General features: G+C 42.0%; 1 protein-coding gene across 2 annotated transcripts in view; it reads left to right on the top strand.

The window, feature by feature from the left end:
* The first annotated feature begins 9,645 nt into the window (after positions 1-9,645).
* Positions 9,646-22,785, top strand: part of hdhd2 (haloacid dehalogenase-like hydrolase domain containing 2) — a 36,210-nt gene continuing 23,070 nt past the window's right edge. The window contains exons 1-4 of one of the 2 annotated variants that reach the window (XM_020474424.2): positions 9,646-9,781; positions 11,055-11,174; positions 11,406-11,614; positions 11,793-11,877. In XM_020474424.2, coding sequence (XP_020330013.1) covers positions 11,074-11,174; positions 11,406-11,614; positions 11,793-11,877 — 395 coding nt within the window. In that variant the 5' untranslated portion in view covers positions 9,646-9,781; positions 11,055-11,073. Of the gene's footprint in view, positions 9,796-11,054; positions 11,175-11,405; positions 11,615-11,792; positions 11,878-22,785 lie in introns of both variants that reach the window. The other variant, XM_031825999.1, reaches the window with a different exon arrangement.

Below are 22,785 nucleotides of genomic sequence, written 5' to 3'. Positions count from 1 at the left end.
TCCATCAGTAAGAAATGAGGATGCATTATATTCAATGAAGCAGTCGGAATCCTTGGTAAAAGTAGACATTAATTATTTGGTCAATTGTCTTAAGTGAAGGAGGAAGGATGGATTTTAAAAATTATGTATTTAAAAATGTTGGATAGCCAAAGATTGTCTATCATATTAACAAGATCGACATATGACCGCTCTAACAATGGAAATGCATGTCCTTTAAAGATGAAAGGCAGATGGGCGGGGGCAGATAGTGTGTGAACAACCGGCCATAGAGATAGATAGAGGACCCATCTTTGTATTCTGTGCCTTTATGGTGTCTGTGACAGCATTGCCAGCGCCATTGAGGCCATCTCCATTTTAAAGTAGTCCATTTTTCTTCTTCAGCTGATTGCTCCCAACTCATAGGAATCTCCACCCAGTTGACTACTTTAAAATGGCGGAAGCCCTCAATGGCAATGTCCATGATAAAATGGGTTATATGCCATTGTCTCGTATCTTGTAAAGGGTAATGGGATAGATAAAAGTCTGGCTACAATGGGCTGCCATAACATTCTAAAATATTACCCAGGTGACATCTACTGAACCCCATTTCTGCTTCAAAACTGTCTGAATTAATGTAAAACAATAAATGGTAACAATGTTGTAATTTTGGTGAGGAAGTGTTAGTCATCCCATTTTACATCTAGCTAAGGATTATTGTGCTGAGGTACACCACCGTTCAAACATTTGGGGTCACTTAGAAATGTCATTGTAGTTGAAAGAAAAGCACATTTTTTGTCCATCAAAATAACATCAAATTGATCAGAAATACAGTGTAGACATTGATAATGTTGTAAATGACTATTGTAGCTGGAAACGTCGATTTTATAATGGATTTTATAATGGAATATCTACATAGGCGTACAGAGGCCCATTATCAGAAACCATCACTCCTGTGTTCCAATGACACGTTGTGTTAGCTAATCCAAGTTTATCATTTTAAAAGGCTAAGTGATCATTAGAAAGCCCTTTTGCAATTATGTTAGCACAGCTGACAACTGTTGTTCTCATTAAAGAAGCAATACAACTTCTTTAGACTAGTTGAGTATCTGGAGCATCAGCATTTGAGGCTTCAATTACAGGCTCAAAATGGACAGAAAGAAAGTACTTTCTTCTGAAACTTGTCAGTCTATTCTTGTTCTGAAAAATGAAGACTATTCCATGTGAGAAATTGTCAAGAAACTGAAGATCGCGTACAAAGCTGTGTACTACTTCCTTCACTGAACTGCCCAAACTGTCTCTAACCAGAATAGAAAGAGGAGTGGGAGGCTCCGGTGCACAACTGAGCAAGAGGACAAGTACATTAGTGTGTCTAGTTTGAGAAACAGATGCCTCACAAGTCCTCAACTGGCAGCTTCATTAAATAGTACCCGCAAAACACCAGTCTCAATGTCAATAATGAAGAGACGACTCCGGGATGCTGGCCTTCTAGGCAGAGTTGCAAAGAAAAAGCCATATCTCAGACTGGCCAATAAAAAGAGAAAGATTAAGATGGGCAAAAGAACACAGACACTGGACAGAGGAACTCTGCCTAGAAGGCCAGCATCCCGGAGTCGCCTCTTCACTGTCGGAAAGTCGTTGCTCTAGAAAGATGCTTGAGTTTCCAACTTGGAATTAGGATCACATTCTAAATGTTTTTTTTTCTCCCAGTTAGGTGTTTATTTCTGTCAGCGCAATGCATGGAGAAGCCCTGTACTGATTCCGACAACATATCCAGAGAGAGCCATGTTCCAATGTCTGATGTCTCTCTGGAAGGCAACCCTTGCTCGGATTTCATCTACTTTGTTGTCAAGAGACTGGACATTGGCGAGTAGTGTGCTAGGGAGCGGTGGGCGATGTGCACGTCTACGGAACCTGACCAGGAGGCTGCCCCATCTGCCCCGCCGTTGTCTTGGGTCAGCTTCTGGGATTAGATCCATTGTCTTGGGTCGTGGTCCAAACAGAGGATCCACTTCGGGAAAGTCATATTCCTGGTCGAAATGTTGGTTAGTTGATGTTGCTCTTATATCCAATAGTTCTTCCCGGCTGTATGTAATAAGACTTCAGATTTCCTGGAAGTATTTCCTGGGGTAACAATGGAAGAAATAATACATTAAAAAAACTAAATACTGCAAAGTTTCCTGAGGACTCGAAGCGAGACGACCATCTCTGTCAGCGCCATAGTTATATAACAGAAAGGGTGACTTCTTATTTTAAAAGGAGTAAAATAACTAGTAAGATAGCTAACTATTTAAGGTTAGGATTTGAAACCATCCAGTCCTATGATTAAACAAGGCGTTATTTGTTTCTGGCAACAACGTTACCTGATATTACAGTTAATTGTATTTATTTTTCTAGATCAAGAATATCTGTTCTTTAATCTGCCAACACATTTGAACATACAGTACAACCCCAATCAAAGTAAGAAAGGATAACTACTTTTTTGGTACATTTACCCAATATATATTTCTCAATATTGTAATAACATGATGTTGTATGGGAAACCTGCCTTTATCTATGTACGTGGGTGAGTGTACCAATGTGTACATCTCCTGCCAATGCGACACCCCCAGGCGCGTTACCCGCTTGGAGAAGGTTCTGGAAGAGGTGACCCGTTACCCCCTTACTACATGGAGGAGATGGACTCTATCTTTGACCAATCACAGGAGTGTCACACCCTGATCTGTTTCACCTGTCTTCCCCATTATCCCCAGTATATTAGTACCTGTGTCCTCTGTTTGTCTGTTGCAAGTTTGTTTTGTTCGTCAAGCCTACCAGTTACTTCTGTCTGCATCTGGGTCTTCTCCTGAAACATGATAAGGAGGAGGAGAGTATCACCAACAATGAGGTAGGCTACACCTGCAGTCGCTGATCATTTCTGTCATGCCCTGATCTCTCATTCCCCCTCTCTCTCCTTCATTTCTCCTTCTCTCTCGCAATGTGAAGGCTGTTTATACTGAGTTCCACAAAACTCTCAAATAAAATGTTATTAGTCATATGCCCCGAATATAACAGGTGTAGACCTTACAGTGAAATGGTTACTTAAATGCTTACCCTAACCAAAAATGCAGTTTAAAAATATATATAAATATATATATATATACAGTGCCTTGCGAAAGTATTCGGCCCCCTTGAACTTTGCGACCTTTTGCCACATTTCAGGCTTCAAACATAAAGATATAAAACTGTATTTTTCTGTGAAGAATCAACAACAAGTGGGACACAATCATGAAGTGGAACGACATTTATTGGATATTTCAAACTTTTTTAACAAATCAAAAACTGAAAAATTGGGCGTGCAAAATGATTCAGCCCCCTTAAGTTAATACTTTGTAGCGCCACCTTTTGCTGCGATTACAGCTGTAAGTCGCTTGGGGTATGTCTCTATCAGTTTTGCACATCGAGAGACTGAAATTTTTTCCCATTCCTCCTTGCAAAACAGCTCGAGCTCAGTGAGGTTGGATGGAGAGCATTTGTGAACAGCAGTTTTCAGTTCTTTCCACAGATTCTCGATTGGATTCAGGTCTGGACTTTGACTTGGCCATTCTAACACCTGGATTTGTTTATTTTTGAACCATTCCATTGTAGATTTTGCTTTATGTTTTGGATCGTTGTCTTGTTTGAAGACAAATTTCCGTCCCAGTCTCAGGTCTTTTGCAGACTCCATCAGGTTTTCTTCCAGAATGGTCCTGTATTTTGGCTCCATCCATCTTCCCATCAATTTTAACCATCTTCCCTGTCCCTGCTGAAGAAAAGCAGGCCCAAACCATGATGCTGCCACCATGTTTGACAGTGGGGATGGTGTGTTCAGGGTGATGAGCTGTGTTGCTTTTACGCCAAACATAACATTTTGCATTGTTGCCAAAAAGTTCAATTTTGGTTTCATCTGACCAGAGCACCTTCTTCCACATGTTTGGTGTGTCTCCCAGGTGGCTTGTTGCAAACTTTAAACAACACTTTTATATGGATATCTTTAAGAAATGGCTTTCTTCTTGCCACTCTTCCATAAAGGCCAGATTTGTGCAATATACGACTGATTGTTGTCCTATGGACAGAGTCTCCCACCTCAGCTGTAGATCTCTGCAGTTCATCCAGAGTGATCATGGGCCTCTTGGCTGCATCTCTGATCAGTCTTCTCCTTGTATGAGCTGAAAGTTTAGAGGGACGGCCAGGTCTTGGTAGATTTGCAGTGGTCTGATACTCCTTCCATTTCAATATTATCGCTTGCACAGTGCTCCTTGGGATGTTTAAAGCTTGGGAAATATTTTTGTATCCAAATCCGGCTTTAAACTTCTTCACAACAGTATCTCGGACCTGCCTGGTGTGTTCCTTGTTCTTCATGATGCTCTCTGCGCTTTTAACGGACCTCTGAGACTATCAGAGTGCAGGTGCATTTATACGGAGACTTGATTACACACAGGTGGATTGTATTTATCATCATTAGTCATTTAGGTCAACATTGGATCATTCAGAGATCCTCACTGAACTTCTGGAGAGAGTTTGCTGCACTGAAAGTAAAGGGGCTGAATAATTTTGTACGCCCAATTTTTCAGTTTTTGATTTGTTAAAAAAGTTTGAAATATCCAATAAATGTCGTTCCACTTCATGATTGTGTCCCACTTGTTGTTGATTCTTCACAAAAAAATACAGTTTTATATCTTTATGTTTGCAGCCTGAAATGTGGCAAAAGTTCAAGGGGGCCGAATACTTTCGCAAGGCACTGTATATACAGTTGAAATCGGAAGTTTGCATACACCTTAGCCAAATACATTTAAACTAAGTTTGTCACAATTCCTGACATTTAATCATAGCAAAAAATCTGTGTCTTATGTCGGTTAGGATCACCACTTTATTTTAAGAATGTGAAATGTCAGAATAATAGTAGAGAGAATGATTTTCAGCTTTTATTTATTTCATCACATTCCCAGTGGGTCAGAAGTTTACAAACACTCAATCAGTATTTGGTAGCATTGCTTTTAAATTGTTTAACTTGGGTCAAACGTTTCAGGTAGGCTTCCACAAGCTACCCACAATAAGTTGGGTGAATTTTGGCCCATTCCTCCTGACAGAGCTGGTGTAACTGAGTCAGGTTTGTAGGCTCCTTGCTCGCACACGCTTTTTCAGTTCTGCCCACACATTTTCTATAGGATTGAGGTCGGGGCTCTGTGATGGCCACTCCAACACCTTGACTTTGTTGTCCTTAAGCCATTCTGCTACAACTTGGAAGTATGCTTGGGGTCATTGTCCATTTGGAAGACCCATTTGTGACCAAGCTTTAACTTCCTGACTGATATCTTGAGATTTTTCTACAATATATCCACATAATATTCCCACATCATGATGCCATCTATTTTGTGAAGTGCACCAGTCCCTCCTGCAGCAAAGCACCCCCACAACATGATGCTGCCATCCCCGTGCTTCACAGTTGGAATGGTGTTCTTCGGCTTGCAAGCCTCCCCCTTTTGCCTCCAAACATAACGATGGTCATTATGGACAAACAGTTCTATTTTTGTTTCATCAGACCAGAGGACATTTCTCCAAAAAGTATGATCTTTGTCCCCATGTGCAGTTGCAAACTGTAGTCTGGCTTCTTTTATGGTGGTTTTGGAGCAGTGGCTTCTTCCTTGCTGAGTGGCCTTTCAGGTTATGTCGATTTAGGACTCGTTTTTACTGTGGATATAGATACTTTTGTACCTGTTTCCTCCAGTATCTTCACAAGGTCCTTTGCTGTTGTTCTGGGATTGATTTGCACTTTTTGCACCAAAGTACGTTAATCTCTAGGAGGCAGAACACGTCTCCTTCCTGAGCGGTATGATGGCTGCGTGGTCCCATGGTGTCTATACTTGCGTACTATTGTTTGTACAGATGAACGTGGTACCTTCAGGCGTTTGGAACTACACTTGGGATGTGTCGAGTGCAGGGAAGTGTTTACATGTGGCATTGATAAGGGGAGAGAGCCATGGATTAGTGATGGAGGGGGGTTGAGGTCAGGTCACCTTAAGGGAGAAATAAAAGTTTATGGCCCGTATCACTAGTGTCCTGCCTAGCAGTAAAGAACGATGTTTGTACAGATGGGTAGGAGGAGACTTAGTCAATGAGGAACGGTTAAATATCAGTGCTTGTGTGAAATGTTTTTGACTGAATGCAGCTGTATTGAGCCTCTGGGCAGAATATACTTGGTTAAGCTTTCATAGTGTCTGTGGAGTTAGAACCTAACAAGGCATAGCAGATTGGAAACTTTGTCCGCTCAAAAATGTGTGATACCTTTGCTATGGTAAAAGTTGTTAATGAACAATTGGCCATAGTGTTCAGAGCAGATGGGTAACTTCTTAACCAGAGATGAGGCTACAGTGGTAAAAAAATGTGATAAATAATTTACAACCTTTGCCTGGTCATAACATAAAACATCATCAATATCCAAGCCAATACTACAGTATTTTACCTTATGGGGAGTTTTTGAGCCAATGTCCTTTAACATTTCACAATTTACGAAGCTGATGTAAGTTGTCATTAACAGTGTCTATATAATGTTGGAATTTTGCCTAAATCCATTTTGTATCTTGCCTGGTTTCTACAGTAAATATAACCGTCATAATCTTGTAGATTTGTCCCTCTGAATCTGGCCTGGTCGCGATCCATTTTCCTTATGAGGTCTACGATCTCGGAAGTGATCCATTTCCCTGACCGCTGTTTGATTTGAATTAGTTTAATCTGAGCCAGATTCAAGCTTGATCAACATCACAGTTTAGTACATGAGACCAATCTAAAATTCCAAGGACCTCTACAAAACATTATTTTGAGTATTTTGTCATAGACAGTACCTTCATGTATATATTACCTGGCTCTAGAAGCATTTTGGATTTCTTACGGGTACAGTAGGTTACCATATGATCACTAAAACCAATATTTAAGACTCCTGACTGACATATTTTCGCTTAGTCTGATACAATAATCAAATCCAAAGTTGATTTGCTGTCAATACACACCCGGGTTGGCTCAACAATCAGTTGTTTTAGTCCAAATAACAGATTAAAGTCATACAGGGCATTTACTAGTGTACTTCTCTGGGGTGGTAACTGCATATTTGTATTAAAATCGCCAAGCAGAATACATTCTCTATAAACAAATACATTGTGATCACAGCAATTCGATTCAAGTAAATTATGGAAATGCTTATGTTTAGGAGGCCGATAGCCGACACCAACAAGGACGATATTCAGGAAGACCTCAAGACCATCCATTTTCAGATCTGAACGAGGGTTAAATTGCACATCATTCCATGTACAAACACACACTTTTTTATTTTTATTTTTAATATATATATTTTTTATTAATAACAAATCAATACATAAAGCACATGAGGGAAAACAAGCATACATAGATTACAAACAATAGACAATCGAACTAGGGGCGGGGCTGGGGGCGGGGCTACAATATCACATTACAAATACACAAGGACCTTAAGGGACATGCATATACTTACAATTCTAACAGCTTTTTTGTTAGTAGAGCATTTAACCGTCTTAAAATACAGTTCAATTTATTTTTGTAGGGTACGAAAATGTGGTTTTCTGTTTGTAAATTTACATTTGTGTATATGAAATTTGGCCAAAAGAATAATGAAATTAATTACGTAAAAATGATTCCGCTTATTTCTATTGTATGTAAAGAATCCAAACTGTACATCTCTCCACAATAGTGTAAAATCTTCATAAATGTGTTGAATTATAAACCTACTGATGTCTTGCCACAGTTTTCTTACATGCATACAATGCCAAAAAAAGATGCAAAACTGTTTCTGGGTGGTCATTACAAAAGGAGCAATTTGAGTTGATGTTTTCCTTAAACTTCTTCATATAGTGGTTGGCAGGATAATATTTATGAATAATTTTAAAGGAAACTTCCTTAATTTTGTTAACAAGTAGGTATGTGTGTGGCAACATCCAAACTTTTTTCCAACAGATATTATCAATAAATCCATTCCAATAAGGCATGACATAAGGTATAGATACAACATCCTGCTGAAACAAGGATCGTATCGCTCTGTTGTTGAATGGACCAAAAGAGAAACAAATATTTCCTACTGATGAGTCAACAGGGTCAATAGAAGGTAGGCTCTGAGGGTCAGGTCTTGACATGTTCCTGAATAAGGGAATGGCATCTAAAACAATTGCAAAATCTTTAGGTGTTACAGGGACCTTGTAAAGTGATAAGAATTCTTTAAAACTGAGTAAAAGACCCTCTGCATTTACCAGTTGGCTCACCAATAGGATGTTATTTCGGGAAAACAATATTCTAAAAACAGAGGTATTTTTATACAGAAAAATTGTGTTTATAAATTAAGGACAGAGCACCATATGTTAGTCTAGAGATACCTTCAGCCTTGGTTATTAGGACTCTACCTTTTAAAGATAAGTCCCTCTGTAGCCATTGATTTATGGTACCCCTTGGGTTGTGCCGTGGCGGAGATCTTTGTGGGCTATACTCAGCCTTGTCTCAGGATGGTAAGTTGGTGGTTGAAGATATCCCTCTAGTGGTGTGGGGGCTGTGCTTTGGCAAAGTGGGTGGGGTTATATCCTTCCTGTTTGGCCCTGTCCGGGGGTGTCCTCGGATGGGGCCACAGTGTCTCCTGACCCCTCCTGTCTCAGCCTCCAGTATTTATGCTGCAGTAGTTTATGTGTCGGGGGGCTGGGGTCAGTTTGTTATATCTGGAGTACTTCTCCTGTCCTATTCGGTGTCCTGTGTGAATCTAAGTGTGCGTTCTCTAATTCTCTCCTTCTCTCTTTCTTTCTCTCTCTCGGAGGACCTGAGCCCTAGGACCATGCCCCAGGACCACCTGACATGATGACTCCTTGCTGTCCCCAGTCCACCTGGCCATGCTGCTGTTCCAGTTTCAACTGACCTGAGCCCTAGGATCATGCCCCAGGACCACCTGACATGATGACTCCTTGCTGTCCCCAGTCCACCTGGCCATGCTGCTGCTCCAGTTTCAACTTCCACCTGACTGTGCTGCTGCTCCAGTTTCAACTGTTCTGCCTTATTATTATTCGACCATGCTGGTCATTTATGAACATTTGAACATCTTGGCCATGTTCTGTTATAATCTCCACCCGGCACAGCCAGAAGAGGACTGGCCACCCCACATAGCCTGGTTCCTCTCTAGGTTTCTTCCTAGGTTTTGGCCTTTCTAGGGAGTTTTTCCTAGCCACCGTGCTTCTCCACCTGCATTGCTTGCTGTTTGGGGTTTTAGGCTGGGTTTCTGTACAGCACTTTGAGATATCAGCTGATGTACGAAGGGCTATATAAATAAATGTTATTTGATTTAGTTTCTTCTGGTTTTTTTTAAATAAGAGGGTAAAAATGTAGTAAGCCTCTAGATTTTGTACAAACACACACGCCGCCACCGTTTCGGTCAATTCTATGAATGCTATAACCCGGTAGCTAATCTGTTCCATATAACCCTTTAAATTAGTCATGGGTAATAGGAGAATAACAAGTGGGCGTGCGTGTGATTATTCATCTTCCCCATTAGAAGATTATTATCATTAGTTGATATTTTATTGTTTTGTTATTAATATACAGAAATAATAAAACACGAATGACAGCCTCTCGTTGACCAAACGCCATTGAAACAGGCAGTTTGACAGGCGGCTAAAAAATCCAGTTAACTCGAAGGACCGCAAAATATAAACGTCAGAGTTTACGTTCTGCCAGCTGTGGGCGGAAGCTGCGGAATTTCATACCGCACTTAGCCTGCGTTTTCGAAGTACTGGAGTTTTGGTATTTCTTTACACACTACCTTATGTATCATTCTTAAACATTACATTGATAGAAACTACGGCAACTCTCAAACAACACTAGTAGTAGCTAGGTCTTTCCCCAACAGGCTAGTTATGTTTGCTAGTTAGCCTGTATCGTTGGTCTGTTTGCTCACCCTGTTGCAGCTCTGACTTCTCTTCAGCTTTGCTTTAGATACGTTGACAACCAGAATAAAGCCTACCGGTTGATTGAGCTACTATTTATTTCCTAGTTTTCTTAATTATACAGAGAACCTTTATCCAAATAAGGCCTATGTACGATGATTATACACACCCCCATCATCCCCATGTTTTCCTAGCTTTACCCTGCCACCACTATGTTAGTTACACAAACCCCCTGCATGGAGCGCAAACTCAGCTGTGTAATCCCCTATTATTTAGAGATGTGGATTGTATATTGATCTGTGTGTGTATATATATATATATATATATATATATACACACACATACAGAGAACCTTTATATATACACACAGTGCTTTGTCCTTGAGCATGCTTTTGCGGCACAGTCGATAGCGCGCCTCGGGCTAGAAGGTCGAGGGTTCGAGACCTGCTCCCTGCTGTTTCATTACATTGATGTCAGAAGTGGGATCGGACCTCGCATCCACGACAGTGCGTGTGCTTGGCCGGTAAGCGCGTTCCTGTAAAACGTAGAGTCGCAAGCTAGCGCGAGGACGCGCTCTTTGAATTTGAATTTAGCCCCGTTGTGTTTAATCCACTACGGTAGTTTTGAACTACCGTTCAAAAGTTTGGGGTCACTTAGAAATGTAATAAAAATATAAAAAATTAAATCAAAAATTTGTCCATTAAAATAACATCAAATTGATCAGAAATTCAGTGTAGACATTGTTAATGTTGTAAATGACTATTGTAGTTGGAAACGGCAGATTTTAAAAATTGAATATCTACATAGGCGTACAGAGGCCCATTATCAGCAACCATCACTCCTGTGTTCCAATGGCACATTGTGTTAGCTAATCCAAATGTATAATTTTAAAAGGCTAATTGATCATTAGAAAACCCTTTTTATTATGTTAGCACAGCTGAAAACTTGTTATGATTAAAGAAGCAATAAAACGGGCCTTTAGTCTAGTTGAGTATCTGGAGCATCAGCATTTGTGGGTTCGATTACTACAAATGCTGATGCTCCAGATACTCAACTATTGAATAGGATCTCTATGTGCATGGATTTATCTCTATCAATAATGGTGTATGTATACAGTACATAGGTACCTGGTATCATGGCGACCAGACGGGCTCTGAAGGCAGTGCTGATTGACCTGAGTGGAACCCTCCATGTAGAAGACACAGCCGTGCCTGGAGCACAGGACGCCCTCCACAGGTCAGTCTGCCCAGAGCCCTGTTATCCTTGTTATTGAGTACTCACCCAGCCACTTTGTCCTAAGTTGCTCACACAACCCTCTGGTTACATCTGAAAGTAAGAAGTCACAAATACGTCTAAGATTTTCTTTCTGCAGCATGCCTCAGTCCCCATATTCAGTACTCACCCAGTCCTCAATTCTGTGAGTTTCTTCTGAAGTCACAGTCTCTATGTTTGGGGTTTATACACTAGGTTGCGTCAGTCCTCTGTAGCGGTGAAGTTTGTGACCAACACCACTAAGGAGTGTAAGAGGAACCTTGTGGAGCGTCTCCACAGTCTGAACTTTGACATCCAGGAGCAGGAGATCTTCACGTCCCTGACAGCAGCCAGGAGCCTCGTGGAGCAGAGACAACTACGCCCCCTACTGCTGGTGGCGGACAGTGCACTGGAGGACTTCTCAGGTGAGAGCCAGGGCTAGATGAGGCAGAGCAGATTGCAAACTAACTTACATTTAGCATCCCAATGGAGCTGTATGGACCCTGGTCAGAAGTAGTGCACTGTATAGGGCATATGGTGCCATTTGAGATGCGGGTGTAGCTTTAACTCTATAAAGCGTCTTCTATCCATGTTGTGCTGCAGGTATGGAGACATCCGAACCCAACGCTGTGGTGATAGGCTTAGCTCCAGACCACTTCAACTACCAGACGCTCAACAAAGCATTCAGGTAAACCGCTGAGTCAGTCCTCATACTGTAACCCCCCCTGTTATTGTAATGGTGAAAGGTTAGCATTAGAGGGCGACCGATTATGATTTTTCAACGCCGATACCGGTTATTGGGTGACAAAAAAAGCTGATACCGATTAATCGGACAATTTAAAAATAAATAAATAAGAATAATACATTTATAAATAATTATAAAAAAGTATTTATATACACACACACACATTTTTGTAATAATGACAATTGCAACAATACTCAATGAACACTTCTATTTTAACTTAATATAATACATATTATGGGTTTTTGGATGTTTGTTCTTAAGGTGATTCCACAGGTTGATGGTATTTTTTGATTTAGCCGTTGCTGACCCCATGCTTACATCTTTATCACAAATAAGACACCTTGCTTTCCCTGGTGCCAATTCCATGTAATCGTCTGGTGCTCTGCTTTTCTCTGCCATCTGTCTCTCTCTCTCTCTCTCTCTCTCTCTCACACACAAACCACACACCACACACAGAAACAGCTCTGAAGTGACAATGATACTGAAGAGTCTGCTTAGGAGACAAATACTCTCAACTGTTTGAATAAAAATAGAGTATAAGTTACCTGTGATGAATGTTGAAAACATAATTTCTATATAAAGGAAATCCTATTTTAATAATGGACATGGTAAGAATTGACTACCAAAGTGCGAGTCATAATTCCCATGACACCTTCTAGCAAAATCTGAAAAGCGGTTCCTTCATTCATTTATTCCATAGGATATTTTTATATTCACTTAAAATAAGGTCTGTGTTTCGTGTAGGCTTACACCACCTTGCCAATTTTATAACTGTGTAGATAGCCATAGGACAAGGTAACTCTGATCAATATTGTCTAAATATAAGCGAAGATTTAAAAAAAATAATAATAATTGTAGAGTGGATTTATGAAAATATGTTGACAAACGTTACCTTATCCTAGTGAGATTTACACGGGTATCAAAATGCAGAGGCGGTTTAAGCACGAAACACAGACCTTATCTGAAGTAGATCAAGACATTCTCTTTGGAAGACATGAACAGAGGCGGTTTAAACCTGCACCCTAACCTGCACGAAACACAGACCTTATTGTAAGTAGATCAAGACATTCTCTATGGAAGACATGAACGGTAAAATAATGAAGGAAGCCCTTTCAAGTTCAGCCGCAAGTTATTACAGGAATTATAACGCGTCGACTATTTCTCTCTAAACCATATACCTTTGACTATTACAAGCCTGCTGCTGCCTACAACCCCTCAGTCAGACTGCTCTATCAAATATCAAATCATAGACTTAACTATAAACACACAGAAATACGAGCCTTAGGGCAAATCCGGAAACTATCACCTCGAAAACAAAACGTTTATTCCGTTCCGTATTTTATATAACGGGTGGCATCCATGAGTCTAAATATTCCTGTTACATTGCACAACCTTCAATGTCATAATTACGTAACATTCTGGCAAATTAGTTCGCAAAGAGCCAGGCGGCCCAAACTGTTGCATATACCCTGACTCTGCGTGCAATGAACGCAAGAGAAGTGACACAATTTCACCTGGTTAATATTGCCTGCTAACCTGGATTTCTTTTAGCTAAATATGCAGGTTTAAAAATATATACTTGTGTATTGATTTGAAGAAAGGCATTGATGTTTATGGTAAAGTACACGTTGGAGCAACGACAGTCGTTGATTGATTGTTTTTTATAAGATAAGTTTAATGCGAGCTAGCAACTTACCTTGGCTTACTGCATTCGCGTAACAGGCAGGCTCCTCGTGGAGTGCAATGTAATCAGGTGGTTAGAGCGTTGGACTAGTTAACTGTAAGGTTGCAAGATTGGATCCCCCGAGCTGACAAGGTAAACATCTGTCATTCAGAACGTTCCTAGGCCGTCATTGAAAATAATAAAGGTGTACATTTTTTTTTTTAATCGGCGCCCAAAAATACAGATTTCCGATTGTTATGAAAACTTGAAATCGGCCCTAATTAATCGGCCATTCCGATTAATCGGTCCACCTCTAGTTAGCATGTCTTGGGACTATGATCTTATCTAGATAACGTGTGAAATGAATGAGTCCAACGCTTTGTTGAGACAAGGCCAAATCCCCGTCATCAGCGTGAAGAAAAGATGGTGAAAAGGGGGAGGAGGGTGGGGTGCCTTGTAAGAATTTGCCGAGTAGGTAAACCACTGCTACCCTCGGTTTTATTGGCCAACATGCAATCATTGTAAAACCCACTGGACGATCTACAATTAAGACTATCCTACCAACGGGACATTAAACTGAAATATCTTACTTTTCACCGAGACTTGGCTGACCGACGACACGGATAATATAGAGCTGGCTGGCTTCTCCGTGTTTCGGCAGGACAGAACAGCTACGTCTGGTAAGACGAGGGGCGGGGTTGTGTGTCTATTTGTCAATAACTGTTGGCGATATCTAATATTAAAAAAGCCTCACGCTTTGAACACACCAACAGCGTCATTGCATTTTGGTTCACTAGAATGACATTCATTTCCAATGAAATGCTGCGTTTGCCTTGCAGCATTGTATTGCAGAGGCATTTGCAGTGCGTTCGGTGTGGTGCATACATTGGATTTATCGAACGTATGCGTCAAACTGTACGTGTTCGGCTTGACAGAAATGGTAGCAGAAGGTGAGTGTTGAACTTTTGTTGCAAACATATCCAGATGATGCTGCTTACTATTTTGCGCAATGACGCTGCCGGTGTGTTAGAAGCATCAAGTTATTGATTGCCTGAGGTATAATACCTCATGATAAGCTGTAGACCAGACTATCTCCAAGAGAGTTCTCATCTATATAATTTGTAGCCTTCTATTTCCACCACAAACCGATGCTGGCACTAAGACGGCACTCAAGGCCATAAGCAAACAAGAGATGCTCATCCAGAAGCGTCGCTCCTCGTGGGACTAATGCAGGCGAACACTGGGGATGCACCGATTAGATTTTTTTTACCGATGTCCAATATTTTCCTTGCCAAAAAACCTGATGCCGATATTTAAAATTTGAGCGACCTTTTAAGTATTCTAGTTCAATTAAACAGTTGAAACACTCACACACTGACCAAAAGTTATTTTGTTGTCATTTATGTATGTCCCCATTACCAGTAAAACATACCATTTTTTATTTATTTCACTTACTTGCTGTGCTGTTTTGTTGTTCAGTCGTTTCATTCTCAACCAGGATTTCATCATACATGTTAAGCGTTGAAGTTTCAGCTCTGTCCGTGGCCTCTTCTGTCGTGGGTCCTCTTCCTCGGTGCGCACTGTAACTGTCCATTTCACGTAAACCTTGTTTTTTGTCTGCATCGAAGTAGTGATCCTTGTACCTAGCATCGAGCATGGTGGTGACACAGTAAAGAGGCTCAGAGAATGCCACCGAATCACTAGTTCACAGCCTCTAGTAGAGTACTTTTCCAAGTTAACCCTACGATCTGTCGGCAGATTAGTTGAGTAGGTGTTTCAATGCCATGACAGAGGGTATCACGTCTGCTGCAGACACAGTTGATGAGCTTATTTCTCCAGTAAGTTGTTCGAATGGACCTAGGAGTGTGTTCATGTTTCCAAGTTTTATACATGTTCTCAAATGCCATTGAAATGGCACCAGCGGTATGAGAACCAGCACATTCTTGACCTTGCAATACGGCTTTCCTCAGTACGAAATCCTCGTCGACCCACTGTGCTGGCAGACTCAGCATGCTCATGGGACTGACATCGCTGGTTTAGATGTCAGTCGTGAAGCTAATAGCAGTGACGCCCATAACAGGTAGCTCATGGATGTGTTTTAACAATACTGTGTAACTCCGGTAGGGCAACATCTGAAAAAGTGCGCCTACTTGGTAGTGTACCGGTGCTCAAGGTGCTCGACCAGTTGGCGAAAGCCAACATCATCCACTACAGAGAACGGTTGATTGTCAAGGGCAATAATTCCATTATCTTGGCATTGATGGATTTCGCCTTTGAGTTGTCTGTCTGAAATGTTCTTAATCTTTCAAATGACTGCTGGAGTTGTTGAAAGTTGTTGTTGAAAGTATGCGCTTAGTTGTTTTCTGCTTTTGTTCTACGTAGTCTCTGAACGTCTGGGGGTGATGCACTTTCAAATTAGTCATTAGGTTTGTGGTTTTAGATTTCACTTTCTCCCCTCGGGAAATAATAGCAGCACAAACATTGCATATGGCCTTTTTGTTGTCTTCCTTTGAAACTTCAAAATAGATTCACACAGCAGACATTGTGGGCTAGGTTAGGAACGCTGTGTTTTTTGTGGTGTCATTACGTCATCGACCTACGTTATATAGGTATCCTCCTGCTTACAACAAAAACTAAAGCAGGAAGTACCAGTGACTCGCTCAATAGGGAAGTGGTCAGATGATGCGGATGCTACGCTACAGGACTGTTTTGCTAGCACAGACTGGAATATGTTCCTGGATTCATCCAATGGCATTGAGTACACCACCTCAATCATTGGCTTCATCAATAAGTGCATCGTTGGGCCTCCCGGGTGGCAAAGTGGTCTAGGGCACTGCTTCGCAGTGCTAGCTGTGCCACCAGTGACTCGGGGTTCACGCCCAGGCTCTGTCGCAGCCGGCCGTGACCGGGAGGTCCGTGGGGCGATGCACAATTGGCCTAGCGTCTTCCGGGTTAGGGAGGGTTTGGCCGGTAAGGATATCCTTGTCTCATCACGCACTAGCGACTCCTGTGGCGGGCCGGGCGCAGTGCATGCTAACCAGGTCGCCAGGTGCACAGTGTTTCCTCCGACACATTGGTGCAGCTGTCTTCCGGGTTGGATGCGCGCTGTGTTAAGAAGCAGTGCGGCTTGGTTGGGTTGTGATTCGGCAGACTCATGGCTTTCGACCTTCGTCTCTCCCGAGCCCGTACGGAAGTTGTAGTGATGAGACAAGATGGTAACTAATTGGCTATCACGAAATTGGGGAGAAAAGGGGGTAAAATAAATAAAAAATAAGTGCATCGTTGACGTCGTCCCCACAGTGACCGTACGTACATTTCTCAACCAGAAGCCATGGATTACAGGCAACATCCGCACCGCGCTAAATCAAATCAAATCAAATGTATTTATATAGCCCTTCGTACATCAGCTGATATCTCAAAGTGCTGTACAGAAACCCAGCCTAAAACCCCAAACAGCAAGCAATGCAGGTGTAGAAGCACTAAAGGCTAGAGCTGACACTTTTAAGGAGGGGGAAACTAATCCTGACACTTATAAGAAATCCTGCTATGCCCTCAGACGAACCAACAAACAGGCAAAGCGCCAAACTAATGTTGAATCCTACTACACTGGCTCTGATGCTCTGATGCTCGTCAGATGAGGCAGGGCTTGAAAACTATTACGGACTACAAAGGGAAACCCAGCAGCGAGCCGCCCAGGGACTCCAGACGAGCTAAATTCCTTTCATGCTCGCTTTGAGGCAAGCAACACTGAAGCGTGTGAGTACCAGCTGTTCCTGACTGCGATCACTCTCCGTAGCAAGACCTTTAAACAGGTTAACATTCACAAAGCCGCAGGGCCAGACGTATTACCAGGACGTGAACTCAAAGCATGCGTGGACCATCTGTCAAGTGTCTTCACTGACAGATGGTCAGTTGGTCAACCTGTCCCTGACCGAGTCTGTAATACCTACATGTTTCAAACAGACCACCATAGTCCCTGTGCCCAAGAAAACGACCATTTAGGCGGTAACCAGTCTAAATGGTTACCGCCCCATAGCACTCACGTTGGTAGCCATGAAGTGCTTTGAATTGCTGGTCATGGCTCACAACACCATGCCCTAGACCCATTCCAAATCGCATACGGCTCCAACAGATCCTCAGGTGACTGGATCTCAATCACACTCCACACTGACCTTTCCCACCTGGACAAAAGGAACACCTATTTGAGAATGCTGTTCATTGACTACAGCTCAGCGTTTAACACCATAGTGCCCTCAAAGCTCATCACTAAGGACCCTGGGTCTAAACAGCTCCCTCTGCAACTGGATCCTAGACTTCCTGATGGGCCGCCCCCAGGTGGTAAGGGTAGGCAACAACACCTCACTCTGCAACTGGATCCTAGACTTCCTGATGGGCCGCCCCCAGGTGGTGAGGGTAGGCAACAACACCTCCCTCTGCAACTGGATCCTAGACTTCCTGATGGGCCGCCCCCAGGTGGTGAGGGTAGGCAACAACACGTCTGCCACGCTGATCCTCAACCCTGGGGCCCCTCAGGGGTGCGTGCTTAGTCACCTCCTGTATTCCCTGTTCACCCACGACTGTGTGGCCAAACACGACTCCAACACCATCATTAAGTTTGCTGACGACCCAACAGTGGTAGGCCAACAACAATGTGAAAGCCTATAGGGAGGAGGTCAGAGACCTGGCAGTGTTGAGCCAGGACAACAACCTCTCCCTCAATATGAGCAAGAACAAGGAACTGATTATGGACTATAGGAAAAGGAGGGCCGAACAAGCCCCCATTAACATTGACGGGGCTGAAGTGGAGCAGATCGAGTTTCAAGTTCCTTGGTGTCCACATCACCAACGAACTATTATGGTCCAAACACACCAAGACAGTTGTGAATAGGGCACGACAACACATTTTCCCCCTCAGGAGACTGGAAGGCCCAAAAAATTGTCAATGACTCTAGTCACCCCAGTCACAGACTGTTCTCTCTGCTACCACACGGCAAGCGGTACTAGAGTGCCAAGTCTCGGACTCCCAAGCCATAAGACTGCTGAACAATTAATCCAATGGCCACCTGGACTATTTACATTGACCACCCCCGTCCCTTTCTTTTTACACTGCTGCTACTCGCTGTTTATTATCTATGCGTAGTCACGTTACAAATGACCTCAACTAACCTGTACCCCCACACAGTGACTCGGTACCGTTATCTCCTGTGCCTCGTTATTGTTAATATCTTGTTACTGTTTGATTTTTAGATTTTTTTTAAACTTCAGTTTATTCCAGTAAATATTTTCTTAACTATTTCTTGAACTGCATTGTTGGTTAAGGGCTTGTAAGTAAACATTTCATGGTAAGGTTGTATACCTGTTGTATTCAGCGCAAGTGACAAATACAATTAGATTTTATTTGAAAAATATTCGTTTTTTGGGGGGGTTCCTGGATTCCACACAAACATGAAACTGTCAAGGATTTCCTCCTCTTCTTCCGAAGAGGAGAGGCGAAAAGGATCAGAGGACCAATATGCGGCGTGGTAAGTGTCCATGGTTCTTTTAATACGTAAACATGAACAACTGATTACAAAAACAAGAAACGTGTGAAAACCTTAAACAGTCCTATCTGGTGCAAACACAGAGACAGGAACAATCACCCACAAACACACAGTGAAACCCAGGCTACCTAAGTATGATTCTCAATCAGAGACAACTAACGACACCTGCCTCTGATTGAGAACCATACTAGGCCGAAACATAGAAATACCCAAATCATAGAAAAACAAACATAGACTGCCCACCCAACTCACGCCCTGACCATACTAACTAAATGACAAAACAAAGGAAATAAAGGTCAGAACGTGACAGAAACAATACAGAACACCATTAGATAAGAACAGCTCAAGGACAGAACTACATACATTTAAAAAAATGTCTTTCTCCTTTATTTAACCAGGTAGGCTAGTTGAGAACACCTTTATTTAACCAGGTAGGCTAGTTGAGAACACCTTTATTTAACCAGGTAGGCCAGTTGAGAACACCTTTATTTAACCAGGTAGGCTAGTTGAGAACACCTTTATTTAACCAGGTAGGCTAGTTGAGAACACCTTTATTTAACCAGGTAGGCTAGTTGAGAACACCTTTATTTAACCAGGGAGGCTAGTTGAGAACACCTTTATTTAACCAGGTAGGCTAGTTGAGAACACCTTTATTTAACCAGGGAGGCTAGCTGAGAACACCTTTATTTAACCAGGGAGGCTAGTTGAGAACACCTTTATTTAACCAGGGAGGCTAGTTGAGAACACCTTTATTTAACCAGGTAGGCTAGTTGAGAACACCTTTATTTAACCAGGGAGGCTAGCTGAGAACACCTTTATTTAACCAGGTAGGCTAGTTGAGAACACCTTTATTTAACCAGGTAGGCTAGTTGAGAACACCTTTATTTAACCAGGTAGGCCAGCTGAGAACACCTTTATTTAACCAGGTAGGCCAGCTGAGAACACCTTTATTTAACCAGGGAGGCTAGCTGAGAACACCTTTATTTAACCAGGGAGGCTAGCTGAGAACACCTTTATTTAACCAGGTAGGCTAGTTGAGAACACCTTTATTTAACCAGGTAGGCTAGTTGAGAACACCTTTATTTAACCAGGTAGGCTAGTTGAGAACACCTTTATTTAACCAGGTAGGCTAGTTGAGAACACCTTTATTTAACCAGGTAGGCTAGTTGAGAACACCTTTATTTAACCAGGGAGGCTAGTTGAGAACACCTTTATTTAACCAGGTAGGCTAGTTGAGAACACCTTTATTTAACCAGGGAGGCTAGCTGAGAACACCTTTATTTAACCAGGGAGGCTAGTTGAGAACACCTTTATTTAACCAGGGAGGCTAGCTGAGAACACCTTTATTTAACCAGGTAGGCTAGTTGAGAACACCTTTATTTAACCAGGGAGGCTAGCTGAGAACACCTTTATTTAACCAGGTAGGCTAGTTGAGAACACCTTTATTTAACCAGGTAGGCTAGTTGAGAACACCTTTATTTAACCAGGTAGGCTAGTTGAGAACACCTTTATTTAACCAGGTAGGCCAGCTGAGAACACCTTTATTTAACCAGGGAGGCTAGCTGAGAACACCTTTATTTAACCAGGGAGGCTAGCTGAGAACACCTTTATTTAACCAGGGAGGCTAGCTGAGAACACCTTTATTTAACCAGGTAGGCTAGTTGAGAACACCTTTATTTAACCAGGTAGGCTAGTTGAGAACACCTTTATTTAACCAGGTAGGCTAGTTGAGAACACCTTTATTTAACCAGGTAGGCTAGTTGAGAACACCTTTATTTAACCAGGTAGGCTAGTTGAGAACACCTTTATTTAACCAGGTAGGCTAGTTGAGAACACCTTTATTTAACCAGGTAGGCTAGTTGAGAACACCTTTATTTAACCAGGGAGGCTAGTTGAGAACACCTTTATTTAACCAGGTAGGCTAGTTGAGAACACCTTTATTTAACCAGGTAGGCTAGTTGAGAACACCTTTATTTAACCAGGTAGGCTAGTTGAGAACACCTTTATTTAACCAGGTAGGCCAGTTGAGAACACCTTTATTTAACCAGGTAGGCTAGTTGAGAACACCTTTATTTAACCAGGTAGGCTAGTTGAGAACACCTTTATTTAACCAGGTAGGCTAGTTGAGAACACCTTTATTTAACCAGGGAGGCTAGTTGAGAACACCTTTATTTAACCAGGTAGGCTAGTTGAGAACACCTTTATTTAACCAGGGAGGCTAGCTGAGAACACCTTTATTTAACCAGGGAGGCTAGTTGAGAACACCTTTATTTAACCAGGGAGGCTAGTTGAGAACACCTTTATTTAACCAGGGAGGCTAGTTGAGAACACCTTTATTTAACCAGGGAGGCTAGCTGAGAACACCTTTATTTAACCAGGTAGGCTAGTTGAGAACACCTTTATTTAACCAGGTAGGCTAGTTGAGAACACCTTTATTTAACCAGGTAGGCTAGTTGAGAACACCTTTATTTAACCAGGTAGGCTAGTTGAGAACACCTTTATTTAACCAGGGAGGCTAGCTGAGAACACCTTTATTTAACCAGGGAGGCTAGCTGAGAACACCTTTATTTAACCAGGGAGGCTAGCTGAGAACACCTTTATTTAACCAGGTAGGCTAGTTGAGAACACCTTTATTTAACCAGGTAGGCTAGTTGAGAACACCTTTATTTAACCAGGTAGGCTAGTTGAGAACACCTTTATTTAACCAGGTAGGCTAGTTGAGAACACCTTTATTTAACCAGGGAGGCTAGTTGAGAACACCTTTATTTAACCAGGTAGGCTAGTTGAGAACACCTTTATTTAACCAGGGAGGCTAGCTGAGAACACCTTTATTTAACCAGGGAGGCTAGTTGAGAACACCTTTATTTAACCAGGGAGGCTAGTTGAGAACACCTTTATTTAACCAGGTAGGTTAGTTGAGAACACCTTTATTTAACCAGGGAGGCTAGCTGAGAACACCTTTATTTAACCAGGTAGGCTAGTTGAGAACACCTTTATTTAACCAGGTAGGCTAGTTGAGAACACCTTTATTTAACCAGGTAGGCTAGTTGAGAACACCTTTATTTAACCAGGTAGGCCAGCTGAGAACACCTTTATTTAACCAGGGAGGCTAGCTGAGAACACCTTTATTTAACCAGGGAGGCTAGCTGAGAACACCTTTATTTAACCAGGGAGGCTAGCTGAGAACACCTTTATTTAACCAGGGAGGCTAGCTGAGAACACCTTTATTTAACCAGGGAGGCTAGTTGAGAACACCTTTATTTAACCAGGTAGGCTAGTTGAGAACACCTTTATTTAACCAGGGAGGCTAGTTGAGAACACCTTTATTTAACCAGGTAGGCTAGTTGAGAACACCTTTATTTAACCAGGGAGGCTAGTTGAGAACACCTTTATTTAACCAGGGAGGCTAGTTGAGAACACCTTTATTTAACCAGGTAGGCCAGTTGAGAACACCTTTATTTAACCAGGTAGGCTAGTTGAGAACACCTTTATTTAACCAGGTAGGCTAGTTGAGAACACCTTTATTTAACCAGGTAGGCTAGTTGAGAACACCTTTATTTAACCAGGTAGGCTAGTTGAGAACACCTTTATTTAACCAGGTAGGCCAGTTGAGAACACCTTTATTTAACCAGGTAGGCCAGTTGAGAA

The sequence above is a fragment of the Oncorhynchus kisutch genome, linkage group LG6 (genome assembly GCF_002021735.2).
Source record: "Oncorhynchus kisutch isolate 150728-3 linkage group LG6, Okis_V2, whole genome shotgun sequence".
Classification (NCBI taxonomy): Eukaryota; Metazoa; Chordata; class Actinopteri; order Salmoniformes; family Salmonidae; genus Oncorhynchus; species Oncorhynchus kisutch.
The sequence above is the reverse complement of the archived record's forward strand: the minus strand, read 5'-3'. Positions and strand labels throughout refer to the sequence as shown.